Genomic DNA, 14,323 nt, shown 5'->3' with positions numbered 1-14,323 from the left:
CATTGAAGAAAAACCAACGATATGTCATAGAAACAAGAGAAAGAGCCAAGAAGAATAGTACATAGGATAGTTTGGCAGGAGAGTAAAATGAAATATAGAAATAGAAAATCAGCCTAGATATGGAAAGTTTAAATCCCAAAGGGTTTTCTATCTGATCATGATGGATCACTGATAGATATGTGGAAGATGGATTAGAGCATGAAAAAGATGAGTCAGGAAGAACAATTAGAAGGGTGATGAGGGTCTGCACTAGGGTGGCAGTTGCCTGAATGCTGAGAAGGGAAGATATGTCAGAGTTATTTTGAAGTGACTGTCCTCCTTTGCCCTAGACAGACTACTTTTAAAGTAATCTGCTGGGGGGCGGGGGGGGGGGGGGGGAGCGGTGGCTAGGTGGTGCAGTGGAAAGAGCACCAGCCCTGGAGTCAGGAGTACCTGAGTTCAAATCCGGCTTCAGACACTTAATTATTATTACCTAGCTGTGTGGCCATGGGCAAGCTGCTTTAACCCCATTGCCTTGCAAGAAAGACAGAAAGACAGAAAGACAGAAAGACAGAAAGACAGACAGACAGACAGACAGAAAGAAAGAAAGAAAGAAAGAAAGAAAGAAAGAAAGAAAGAAAGAAAGAAAGAAAGAAAAAAAGAAAGAGTAATCTGCTAAATATGTGGAGCAAAAAAATAAAATTTTTATAAAGCAAATTTATGGAGTCATATTTTAGAAGAAACATGAACTATGTCCACAAAAAAAATGACTGGATGGTGAGCAGATCTGAAAATTCCAATGAAAGAAGTTTTGAAATACTGGGGGTAAGATCTAGAAAAGACTTAAGGAGCTGATTACACTACTAGCTTAAAATTATATAACATTATTATAATTTAAGTATTATCATTTCCCATGTTCGAGTTTAAAGAAAAGAAGGATCAGAGAAATGAATGAGAGGGTTCAGTGCAGGGGTCAGGGCCAAGTCATGCTGAAGCAGTCCCAGGGCAGTTCCACTTACTATAAAGCATGTGAAGTAATGTCCCCACAAGAAGGATTAAGCTTATTCTGCAGGGCTTCAAAAAGCAGAAACAGAATCATGGAGTACCCAAGTTTGAGATAGCTCTTAGTTTAAAACAAAGAACTTCCTTACAATTAGAACTACTGAAAATGGAATAAACTGTAAAATGAGGTAATGACTCCACATCAGAAGTATAAAAACAAATGCTTTATCAGGGATGTTACATGGGGGATCTACAAGATGAGAAGGAATTAGGCTGAAGGCTGGTTTCTAAAGGCTCTTCAAATTCTAAAATTCTGTGCAAATTACTGGTATGATCAGACATTACATGGTTTTTAACAAGCATTTTTTTCTTCTGTTCAGAATACTGTTCAAGTATTTGTGAATTAATGAAGCAGCAACTTTAAAAGATCACTACCTTCCTTTTACTTTTTTATTCAAGAAACAATGGGGACCTGCTATATAAAGAAAATACCTTACTGTCTCTTTCTACCTCTGTATTTTTAAAGCTCATATTAGGACATTCTACCTCCTTCAAAATTGCATTTGGCTTTTACACTGTCTCAGAACCTCTAAATGTGGATAAAGCAGCTATTTTATTTCCTCTACACTTGTACTATTTAAACTTAACTCCGACCTAATATAACTGGCAATATTCTTTGGTTTTAGGTTCTCTTCAAATACATAGATACATTCTCCAATAAACTTTCTTCACAGTGAAACTGGAAAAAAGCAAAGCATTGAAGAAAAAAAACTATACTGAAGAAATAATATGACCTATTGGGATGAAAAAGAAGATGACTGTCTTTGTCTTGACAAACTACATTAGGATATTGCCCTAGAGAGACCAATACAAGACAATGATAAGGCACAAATTTAGGAAAGTAAAAAAGGATCCTGCATACCACGGATTTCTCAAAATAAAAACTGGATATTGATCAAAGCCATTCTTAAAATATAAAAATATTTATGATTACATCAATTTTAGAATTATTTAAGTTTCTGAAGAATTAAGTTTCACTGATCTATAAGGAAATATTCATGTTTGCTGACCTTTGTAAAGTTCATATAATAAAAAGGAAATTCTAAAAAAAGATCAGCATATACTAAGTTCCAGCACCATAAAATGAAGAAACAACTTGTTTACTTACATTCAACAACATGAAACAGAACTATTGGCTAAAAATGCCACCACCATCCTTTATTACTTCCATTTTCCTGGGAAACAGCTTTGTAGCAATATCAGAGTCAGCAGTTAAGTATGAGGTAAGCACTTATTTTACATATATCATTTAATCCTCACAGCAACCCACTGAAGTAGATAGTTAACATTATTAAGTGGTTAATAGTATTCTTTTACAGATCTGCTATCTGGGGCTCAGATGCTCTAAAAAGAGGGAGTTGCTCTCAATGCCTTGAAGGTTCTTCTAATTCTCAATCAGAAAAAATGCTAGATTTGAAGCCAAGAGACCTAGATTCAAAATTTGATTCAACTTTCCTTTTGTTTTTGACTCAAAACAAATTCATTTGAGTTCTCTGGACTTTGGGTTCTTCACCTATTCAAGAAGTTAATAATGTAACCAATTACTTCACAGGGAATGTGATGAAGAAAGCATTTTGTAAATGTTCAAGTGATACAAAAATAACTACATTACTTTATAAACACAAGGACTGATGTTATTTATTCACTACATAATGACAGATGAAGTTGTGCACAATTTCTAAAAGTTAAGTGACGGAAGTTCTTATACACAATATGACATGTTTTTCAGAGGGTTGGCAACCATCTTTATTCCAATACCAATTCTAGATCCAGGCTCCTTCCTCCCTAAAGGGCTGACAGTAGGAATGGAAAAGAAGGTGATAAGAGCTGCTGACAAAAGTTTGTAAGTTACTATGCCCACCTCCCACTACTCCAAAGAAGCCAGCTCAAGGTAAGGAAAATGGTCTTAAATATCATCTTCTTATTCATTTACTACAGGTTGTCACCTTTCTCTCATAAATCATTAAATTTTTGATAGAACACAGTAAGGAAAGCATTTTTGGTGATAATCACTGCTATTAATTATCTAAGTCATACTACTACATTAGGAAAAAAGAGCAGATATTGTCCTGTCAGTCATAATCAGAAATCATCAAAATAGTTAAATAAAAGCTTAAAAATAAAACATGCATGCTACCATACCTGTTGGTAAATTTAACACCATTCTTCTGGACATCTAAAGTATTAAAATTTTTATTGCTACGAAGGACTTTTTCTTCTTTGCAGGTTACTCGGAAGTAATATCCTAGTTGTGAATTGGAGTCCAATTTAATGTGTTTACCAGCTTCTAAGCCTAAGGATCAGGCAGAGGAAGAGGAAAGTAGACTTGAAATATGCCCTTTGAAAGTTGATATTTTTTATAACATAAATGCATCAAATAAATGAATGTTGAACCAAGACAAATATACCTCCAGTTCAAGATAGTAGCCTGACAAATCATCTAACTGTAAAATTACTCAAATTCTTCTTCCCTTCTAGAACTGCATCAAGACTGTTAAGTCTTAATTTCCTTTGTTCAACTGAAAGATCTAATAACCACTAACCCCAAATTTGGAGTTTGATATACAGATCACTTCAATGAATGAGTTCTTAAGGAAATACTTTACAGTGATCACAGGTTTCTATCAATGGCTGAGGCAACTGATTGTTCACATTACGCTTATAACTGTGATTTGAGGAATCTTTAGAAATTCAAATGATAAAAAAACAAAATGTCATACATCATATTCAAGGGGTTGGATGTTTTCTTTTGGTATTCATTAGTGAATATGTTGTCAGATAAATCAAACACATTTATTTAAAAGATGAGGAAACTGGGGGCAGCTAGGTGGCTCAGTGGACAGAGCCCTGGAGTCGGGAGGATCTGAGTTCAAATCTAATCTCAGACACAAAAATTGTCCAGCTGTGAGACCTTGGGCAAGTCACTTAACCCCACTGCCTTAAAATTTTTTTTAAAAATTAAAAAAAAAAGATGAGGAAACTGAAACTCAAAGGGGTTAGTGTTCAAGAAAAAAAGAATTAGGAAAGCATTTACTGCTTGAATATTCTAAGTCTCAACCCACTATTCTCATATCTGTGATATACCATCTCTTACCTTAAACTGAAATTATTGGGCTCTACATCTTGGGTCTTGGCCCACCACACAATAGACTATTATATTATACCTACTGCCACTCAGTTAAGCTGAGTTTGTTCTCTAGTAGAACTGATTTGACCTACCTCAATGTCAGTTCACTTAAGGCGAATGAGGCATATAACATAGAAGAAAATATTAAAAGCAGCTAAACTCAAATTATCGCAGAACTCTCAATCTTGGTAACAGAACAAGACATTTGAATCACAAGTGTAGAATGGTATAAATCCTGTCAAATGTAATCATTTTAACAATCTGATTTTGCTTGACTATTTTTGTTACAAGGGGTATGTCAAAAGAAGGGTATTGTAGAATAAGAAAAGATTGTGGTTTTAAAAAAACTTTTAAAACTTAGAACTTAAAAAAACGTTCTCTTCATAGTGATCTCAAGGGTATAAATTCCTAGAGTACAGTCACATGCAAACAAATGCATGTTTTGGATCTCACTTTAAGATGTCACTTTCAATCACTATCATTCTTATTCAGTTGATGTAAGACAAGAATGGCTAATTATGAATTTCTACTTGGTAGATTTACTATTAACAATGATATACCACTACTGTTCAGTTTTTTAATTTTATATGTGCTTTTTAAATTGTTGCTGACATTGATTTATAAAATTCCCTAAGTTAATCAATTTGCCAAACAAAGTTGATATAATTAAGATACTAAAATAAAACCAAATGGTGTACTAAAAGGAGACAAAAAAAAAACAAAACAAACCCTGAAATGGGAACAAAAATGGCAGTGAGACAGAGGTGTTAACACCTAAAAGCACCAACTCTGTAATTCCAAGATATTTCTTTCCCTTTTTCCATTTCATTTGGATCTTCCATAAACCCACAATTACATGTTCTGCTTAGGACTACATTATCAATTGTCTGCCTTTAACAGCAGTTTTGGAGTTAAGACTATACAAAATAAGGCTTTCTTATTATCAGTGATAGGAATGCTATTTAGCACTTTTAAAGTTTGAAGGTAGAAAGATGGAGAGAGGGTTAGGAAGCAGGCAGAAAATTTCCATTCCTAAATCATTATAAATCCCTGCTTCTCCCTTATATGTAAGTGATGAGTTAAGTGAAATTTTGGTTTAATATATCCCTAAACTTTGGCTCTAATCTCAAACTTAATCTGGGTAAATCATTTCACCCTAGATTCTCTACAGACCTTTCTTTTAAAGTTTCAATGTCAAGCAAAAAGAAGGATCATTTTAAATATGTGGAATATAAAATAAAAATTTTATTTCACTTTCACTAGGTTAAATAAATTCCCTCCCATGTTGTATACTGATGCACTGTTAATTTTTCAGTATGAGGAACTACTAATAGCTATGGCTGGCTTTATTGTTCTAAATACCCTGAATGTAGTTTATCATCAATGGCTTATTAATGCTGGGAGAAGGAAAGTGGGAAGTGGATGGAACTGAAAACTGACTACTCAAAAGCTAAAGCTTCACTGAAAACTCTGAAGAGTTTGAAGTTATTTCAACATTAACAGCTCAACAAGGTCAGCCAGAGAACACCAGCAAAAATGTCTGGGTGTGAGTAAGACTCTAGATCACCACAGGCTCCTGATCGACTCCCTTCAGCTGATAGGATGGTAAGGTAACTCAGAGAAGATAGACATATTAATTTCAGAGGTATAATCATTTTTCCCAACCCCTTACCTGAACCTCCCCCTTTATGGTTTTCAAGCATAAATCATCCCTGTCTCTCCTGGGCTGTGGGCTCCTTTGTATTTCATAGACTAGTGTCTGATTTTTCTTCCAATAAAACTTTTCTGCTTTCAACCCAATTTGGACTCCTCAACCCAACTTGGACATCCCCTTTTTAAGGATGAGTTTTACCTAGTTAACAACACATACAAATTTCTATATACAGTCAAAAGTCAGTCTACCCAGAGCCAAAAGAACAACTTTCCTTTCCAATTAGGCTTTTAGGAGTGGTTAAATAATTCAATAATAAAGGGGGAAATGAATGAAAAAATAAAACTATAGTCTTAATAATGGTCCAAAGTAAATTTAAAAATGATTGGTGAAAGCCACTTTCGCATGTAGTTGGAAAAATAAATAAACAAAATATTTAAATATTTTTATAAGAAAATTTAAAACTAAAAAACTTTCCTTTAAAAAAAATGTAAGCTTTCTTTTCTGGAACTAAACTCTCCTCAAGCAATGATAGTACAATTCTTATACAAAATGAATGGTTATAAGGACTATGCTCCCTGGATTGTGATCATTATACTATTTTATGTCAGTAGAAGTCATTAGCTTAAATGACTCTTGCCTACACAAAGAAGGAGAATGGATGAGTTAACCTATGGATTTCAATCACTCTATGATAAAATAATGTACATGAATGGTAATAAACAAGATGCAAATAATAGATTCACTATCTTCCCCACGTCCTTAAACAAACCAGGAGTGAGCTTATCTCCTTTTATTACCTAGCTCTCTTGCTGCATTTGTTAAAGATGCCTGCATCTTCTTTTCTAGATTAGTAATTGACTCTCTTAACTCTGTCAGGTGAGGATCAAAGGATGCCTTCACAAGAAATTCATGGTTTTCCACCTGTGAATACAAAAAGAATGGTGAAAACTGTAGTTAAATGAAGGAAGACATTAAGAATAAAATATTTTCCCATTACTAACTGGAAAGGCACTTCCAAAGTCATCAAGTCCAACCTGCATTAGAACAAGAAACCTACCACATCAGCACTTGCTCTAAAATCTCCACTAAGGGAAAACTGGCTCCCTTTTGAAGCAGTGCCTTTTATTTTTCAGGAAGGTTTACTTCTCTGTTTTCTACCAACTAATCCAAGGTCTGCCCTCTGGGGTCAAGTAGAATAAATTATCTTCCACAAGCAATGAAGGGCTGTCTTCTTCAGCCTAAATGTTGCCAAAGGCAGCTAAGTTGGTAGAGTGGATAGAGCACAGGCTCTAAAGACAGGAGGACTTGAGTTCAAATCTGACCTCAGAAACTTGACATTTGCTAGCTTGTGACCTAGCTTGTCACTTACCCTGACACCATATTTCAAAAAATTATCAAAAAAATTTGTCCTGATATTCTAGAACCAGAGGGTACAATAGAAATTGAAAGAATCCACTGATCACCATCTGAATGAAATGAAAATTCCCAGTTAATATCACAGCCAAATCTGAATGAAAACTCCCAGGAATATCACAGTCAAATTTCAGAGCTCCCACATCAAGCAGAAAGCATCCAGAAAGAAACAATTTAAGTATCATAGTCACAATCAAGATAAAACAAGATCTAGTAGTTCTACATTAAAGGATCACAGAACTTAGACTATGATATTTCAGAAGTAAAGGAGCTAGGATAACAACCAAGAATCACTTACCCAACAAAAATGAGTATAATCTTTCAGAGGGAAAAAAAAAACTGGTATTTAATGAAAAAACTTTTGAGCATTCTTGAAGAAAAGATTAGAGCTAAATAGAAAATTTGACTTCAAAATACAAGATTCAAGTTAATCAAGAAAGGGAAATCATAAGGGACATAAAATGGTTAAATTATTGCATTCCTACATGGGAAGATGACACTTGTAACTCATAAGAACTTTCTCATTATTAGGAAAGCTAGACAGAGTATATCTGAACAGAGGGCACAGGTGTGAGTTAAATATGATACAATGATATTTTTCAAAAATAAATTTAAAAATAAAATGAAGGTATGAGAAAAAGGAATGCATAGGAAGAACAGGAAAAGGAGAAGTAGAATGGGGTAAATTATCTTACATAATGATGAAAGAAAGAGTTATAACAGTGGAAGGGAAAATGCAGGAGGTGGTAGGGAATGCTTGAATCTTACTCACAGAATTGGCTTAAAGAGGGAATAACACACTCAATTGTAAAAACTACCTTACTCTGGAGGAAAGTAGGAAGGGAAGGGAATATAGATGGGGACAGGGAAGGGGTGTGTGTTCATAGGTGGGAGAGTAGATTGGGGGAGGCAACAATCAGAAGCAAAACACTTTTGAAGAGGGAAAGGGTAAAAGGAGAGAGAGAATAAACTAAATGGGGAAATAAGTTAGAGAGAAATACACAGTTAGCAATCATCATTGTAAAAAAATTTATGAAGCAACTTTTTCTGATAAAGACTTCATCTTTTACTGTACAGAGAAATTAGTCAAATTTATAAAAATACTAACCATTCCCTATTGACAACTGATTAAAAAAAATATGAAATCAGTTTTCAGATGAAATAATCAAAACTGTCTATAGTCATATAAAAATGCTCTAAGTCACTACTGATTGGGGAAATACAAATTAAAATAATACTGAACTACCACTGCACACCAATCAGATAGGCAAATCTATGGCAGAAAAGAATGATAAATGTTGGAGAAGATGTGAGGAAATTGAGACACTAATGCATTCTTGATAGAGTAGTGAACTAATTCAATTATTATGTAGAACAATTTGAAACTATGCGCCTAAATATTTATGGTGGCAAAGAATTGGGAACTGAGGGCATGCCTATTAATTGGGGAATGGCTGAACAATTTGTTGTAAATATTTGTAATGGAATATTACTACAATATAAGAAATGATGAGCTAGATGTTCTCAGAAAAACTTAAGAGACTTACATGAAACAGAAGCAAAATGAAATGAGTAAAATCAGATGAACATTCTATACAGTAATAGCAATACTGTAAGATGATCAACTGTAAATGACTTAGCAATTTTTATTTTAAGCAATACAATGAACCAAGACAAATCTGAAGAACTTATGATGAAAAATACTATCCATCCCTAGAAAAAGTATTAAGGGAATGTGAATAAGATCGAAGCATACTTTTTTTCTACTTTATTTTTCTTGGGTTTTTATTTCAGTATTTTCTTTTACAACATGATTAATATGGAAATATGTTTTTGCATGATTACAGATGCAAAACCTCTTTTAAATTAACTGCTTTCTCAATGAGGAAGGAGAGAGAAAATCTGAAACTCAATTTAAAAGTGAATGTTCAAAATTGTTTTTACATGTAATTGAGGGAAAATAAAAAAAATTAAATTTATAAAATTATGAAGTAAGAAATTTATTAATTTGCATCAGATAAAGAGAAATTAAATGACATCTGGTCATTGTAACTATTCAATTTCATGATACACTAAGAAAACACAAATTCATATATTAGTTAGAAACCTCAGAATATGTCCTTTTGGGTACTTCAGATTATATTGAATAATCTTGTTTTTAAAAAACACCTCCCAATATCTTTACAGAGAAAAAAAAATTCAGATCATCCAACTCAATCTTGAAATGATGGAAAATACCACCTGTATCCAGAGAAAGAATTGTGGAGTTTAAACCAAGACCAAAGACTGTTACCTTTAATTTAAAAAAAAAGTTATCTAATTATGTAATTTTGCTATCTCTTATACTTTATTTTTTTTCCTTAAGAATATGATTTCTCTCTCGTCATATTCAACTTAGATCAATGTTATCATGAAAACAATGTAAAGACTAACAGACTGCCTTCTGTGGGGGGAAGGAAGCAAGATTAGGGGAAAAATTGTAAAACCCAAAATAAATAAAATCTTTCTTAAAAAAAACTGAAATGGATATATCACTTAGCAGATCAAAATGTTGTCTTATCTGAAAACAAGATCATGAGTGCTGCACAGGCTCAATCCAAAAAAGATAATTATATAAAGAACATTTTTTAAAATGTCAAACCTCATAGTAATTTTAATATCCTATTTTTAACTTTTTCAAATATATCCTCAAGCATTCCATGTGAACATATTTTAAAAGCTATAGAACAAATTTTTTCATTAATATTCAGCAAAATGTGATATTTTAATAAGTTAATGCATGTGGAATGCATATATATCATAGGAATATCTTTTCAGATATTAAATATCTTGTTAATAATTCCATTTTTAGATAAGAATTTCTACTGAAAAAATCTCAAAGGGTAAGAAAATGATCACTAAAATAGAATCTTAGCTGAAACATTCTTGTAATCCAATGCAAATTTTAGTACTGGTTAAAACATTTCCAAAAATCCATTTGATTTTCCCACTTCTCTTTTTAACAGTATTTATGGACATCTATGCCTTGCACTTATTCTAACAAAATAAACAGTATTTCACTGAAAATAAACAAATTCATCCTTTCCAAAGTATTTTTCCCTTCTTGCTTATCATGACCATCTCTTTGTTCTGAAATTTTTAATATCTAAACTAATATCATTTTCTTTTTCTAATCAGAAAAAAATTCCTCTATCATAATCTGAGATTTCTGATAATGAAACCTGCCACAACAATGATTCCCAACTTTTATTTACTTTTGTGATTTCTGTGTTCCATTATCTAGTAAAGCAACTCTGCCATTAAAAGTAACTTTTCCCAACTATGGTTTAATCAATTTAAATGCTTTGGTTCACTGTGGTCCTCCAACTGACACTCAGAAATGACAAAATTATCTTTTAGAAAAATTTAACTGTTCAAAATATTGGGGTTTTTATTCATAAAACTATAATGCATACCTGATTCATATCTAAGGTTGTTTCTATCATTTCCTGAAACTTGGAGAAATCCGAATGAAGATCAGTCAATGGAGTTGTGAAGACTGACAACAACAATGATTGATGTGCTCCTGTAAGTGAGAGGAAAAAATTGTTTCCTTAGAAAAAAAGCACAAAGAACAGAACAGACCACAGAGAATAAGAATCAAATGACAATATTAATAATAATAATGCACATCTATATAGATTTTACTAGTTACCAAATAATCATCAATACTACTGTGAAGAACATAGCATGAATATTATTGTTTCTCACTTTTTAGGTGAGAAAACTGATATTTAAAGAAGCTATTAAGTAACTTGGCCATACATAAGTAATAAATAGTAGATTCAGAATTCTCAAGCAGGTCTTGGGGGGCTCCTAAAACCTGCCTTATTCATAGTGCCATTTTAAGATTTCAGTCAAATTATAATAATCTCATAGATATTTAACAAGGAAAACAACTCAGGAATGTAATGAAAAAGTCAATTTTTATTTTTCTTCTAATGTTATATGACTCTCCTCTTTCTCTTATTTCCTATATTCAATCAGTTTTTAAGTCCCATTGATTCTTTCTCAAAAGCATCTGGCTCTCTTCTTGGTACCCATAGCTGTATCTCAGCACAGGTTCCCATGGACTCTTCTCAATAGTTTCCTATTTAATATTCCTTTCTCTAGGATGGATAAATAACTTCTTTATGCACAGCTTTGGTGATGTCACTTCAATTCACAAAAACCTCAAATAAATGTTTTCCTCTTGCCATATATAAACAAAAGTCAAATTTCTTACCATGGCATCAAAAGTCCTCCACAATCTGAAACCACACTACTTCACCAATGACAGTTGTATAAATACTTAAAAATACTCATAACTTCATCTCTTATTACTTCTCTTTATATACTTTTTCAGATAAACAGAACTTATCTTTCATTTCCTTATTATACACCTCCAGGACTTCACTCATGTGATTTCCAATACTTACAATGTCTTCTCCATTCCTTCGCCATTTAATGACTTTTAGCTACTTCTCTAAAGCCTAATCCAAAAACCCTTTCTCTTCAGGAGTTCCCCAGATCCCATTTGGTAATGATCTTTAACCCTTTGCTCATTTTTTATACTATATACTCCAATTGCATTAAGTTCTTTAACTCAGATCATATTTTAAATAAACATTTTATTTCCTATAAGATAAAACTCTGCACATAATACACATTCCCATGTACACTTGAACAATTTATTAAGCTATAGTTTTTCATCAAATAAAAGCAAAATAAGGGTTAAGACTCAATGAACTCTCTTAAGGTCATTTTCCAATTTTAATGATTTTACTGTCCTTGAGGAGTTCACAATCTAAAGATAAATATGTAATTCACAATCAAGGTGACAAATTACATTTAATGACACATCATACATTATTTTATACTCTTCTGGGGACAAAGAAGGATGACGAAAATAGGATACTTCTTATCACACTTTAATAACCACAATAATGAAGTCTATTACTATCACTGTGGACTATATGCTAAGTTAAATGAGTAAGAGTTTGAATGGTCAATAACTATAGAGAAAACATTAAAAGCATTAAATATTTAATAAATAAAATCTACTACAGCATAGAGGATATCATACAGAATCAGAATTTGTGGCAAGAGTTCTAAGAAATATAAAAGTATAGGACTATGTGTATGTACTCCAATTCCGGGACTGATATATTTATATCTCTGAAGAATATACTAATTTGCACCCTATTTAGATAGCTAAAGAATAAAAGTTCTTAGTTTCATTATATTGGGAGGTTGGGAGGGGGGAGAAAAATCACTTTTTTTTTGCAAGGCAGTGGGGTTAAGTGACTTGCCCAAGGCCACACAGCTAGGTAATTATTAAGTGTCTGAGGTCGGATTTGAACTCAGGTACTCCTGACTCTAGGACCAATGCTCTATCCACTGCACCACCTAGCCAACCCCCCCCCATCACCTTTTAAAAGAATTTAAAGGATATTTTCTGTTTTATAGCTGAAGTAAAGATGTCTTCCCCCAATTAACAATTCTCCCTATTTTCCCAGCTACAATGATTTTATTCATATAAAAATCTGACCTCACACACGACTCTTACTAGCTGTATGACCTTGGACAAGTCACCTAACCCTCACTGCCTCACATCTAGGGCAATCTCCAATCATCCTGGTTCATATCTAGCTCTGAGTAAAGGGGGCTAGTGATCCCCTTCACTCAAATCCAAATCACCTGCTTGTCAAGGCAGCACCTCCTTGATGTCACAGTCTTCGTCCAGAATGAAGACTATCATAAAAACTTTTCAATATTTAATCAATATTATCTATTCTAGCTTTTCTGATCTTGTCTCTGTTAGAATAAAAATATTCCACTTGTGAACTGATCCACTGATTCAGACACGTGGGTGTGAATATGTGTGTGTGTGTGTGTGTGTGTGTGTGTGTGTGGTGACCTATATTTAAACTAAGTATCCATTTGGAATTTACAGTTACATATGGTAAAAGATTACCACTTCTATATTGTTGCCAGACTGCTTTCTAGTTTATACATCAGTTCTTGTGAAATATAGATTTCTTCCCTAGTTTTTTGTTTTATATATATACTTTTCAGAAACAAAAATATAGTCCCCTTGATCTTTTTCTACCCAAAAAATGACTTAAATTAAGTCCAAATGGACCAAATGTAATGTAAGCTGGAAAGATAAAGATTTTCCCTGGTTAATATAACTAGCTAATGAATGGACTTAGCTAAAATATGATTCCAGATGAACTGAAGTGGAATACAAATTCAAACTTTTGGTAGTGGTGGTGTTGTTGCTCAGTCATTTCACTCATATCCAACTCTTCAAGACCCCATTGGGGGTTTTCCTGAACAAGATAATGGAATGGTTTGCCATTTTCTTCTCTAGCTCATTTTACAGATGAGGAAACTGAAGCAAGCAGGGTTAAGTGACTTATCCAGGGTCATAGAGCTGATGAGTATCGGAGATTGGATTTGAATTCTGGAAGATGAGTCTTTTTGTCATCAGGTTGAGCAACATTCTATCCATTATACCACTTAGTTATCAATAAATATGGATGAGTTTATATCATAATATGCTTATTTGTAAACTACCAGTCAAATTGCTTTCTAAATACCTAAATGACACAGGTACATAGAGGTCAATAGAATTTAAAACAATTCATGTTGATAAGATGATGTGAAATAAGGCAAGAACTAGTCATTAGCTTATAAACAGATGTCTTTTATAAAAGAAAAAAAATCGACCAATTTGCTAATTATTAATAAAAAGTCTAGAGGTACTTTTGTCATGCATAAAATACTAACCATCCATGCTAGGTAGATTTTTTTAATAACTGCTGTAACCAAAATAATTGCTATGTTCATCCTTCTGGTGTTAAGTCTCTCATATTCCACTCTACTATGAGAAGCCTTTATAAAATGACACCCAGTCCCTGGGCCCTATTTTAAGCCTTTTAGACACACTGGCAGAGCTTGCATTCCAACAGTTTTACTACCTTCAAAAATCCAGTTACCTCTACAATATGATAAAGCCTAAGAATGGGAGACCAAAGACATAGATGTAGATGAGCATTAGAAAT

The 14,323-nt window shown here is 33.1% G+C and overlaps 1 protein-coding gene across 2 annotated transcripts in view; it reads right to left on the bottom strand.

Annotated features, from left to right (window-relative positions):
- Positions 1–14,323, bottom strand: part of MSH2 (mutS homolog 2) — a 79,829-nt gene that overhangs the window by 23,040 nt on the left and 42,466 nt on the right. Inside the window, exons 8-10 of one of the 2 annotated variants that reach the window (XR_012472244.1) lie at positions 10,691–10,800; positions 6,620–6,743; positions 2,150–3,334 (exon numbers count right to left, since the gene is read on the bottom strand). Coding sequence is in view for 1 of the 2 variants with exons in the window: in XM_074205404.1 (XP_074061505.1) it covers positions 3,184–3,334; positions 6,620–6,743; positions 10,691–10,800 (385 nt within the window). In the remaining variant the exon portion in view is untranslated. The remainder of the gene's footprint in view (positions 1–2,149; positions 3,335–6,619; positions 6,744–10,690; positions 10,801–14,323) is intronic. The other variant, XM_074205404.1, reaches the window with a different exon arrangement.

Source organism: Macrotis lagotis, chromosome 1 (genome assembly GCF_037893015.1).
Source record: "Macrotis lagotis isolate mMagLag1 chromosome 1, bilby.v1.9.chrom.fasta, whole genome shotgun sequence".
Classification (NCBI taxonomy): Eukaryota; Metazoa; Chordata; class Mammalia; order Peramelemorphia; family Peramelidae; genus Macrotis; species Macrotis lagotis.
Note: the sequence above shows the minus strand (reverse complement) of the source record. Positions and strands in the feature narration are given on the sequence as shown.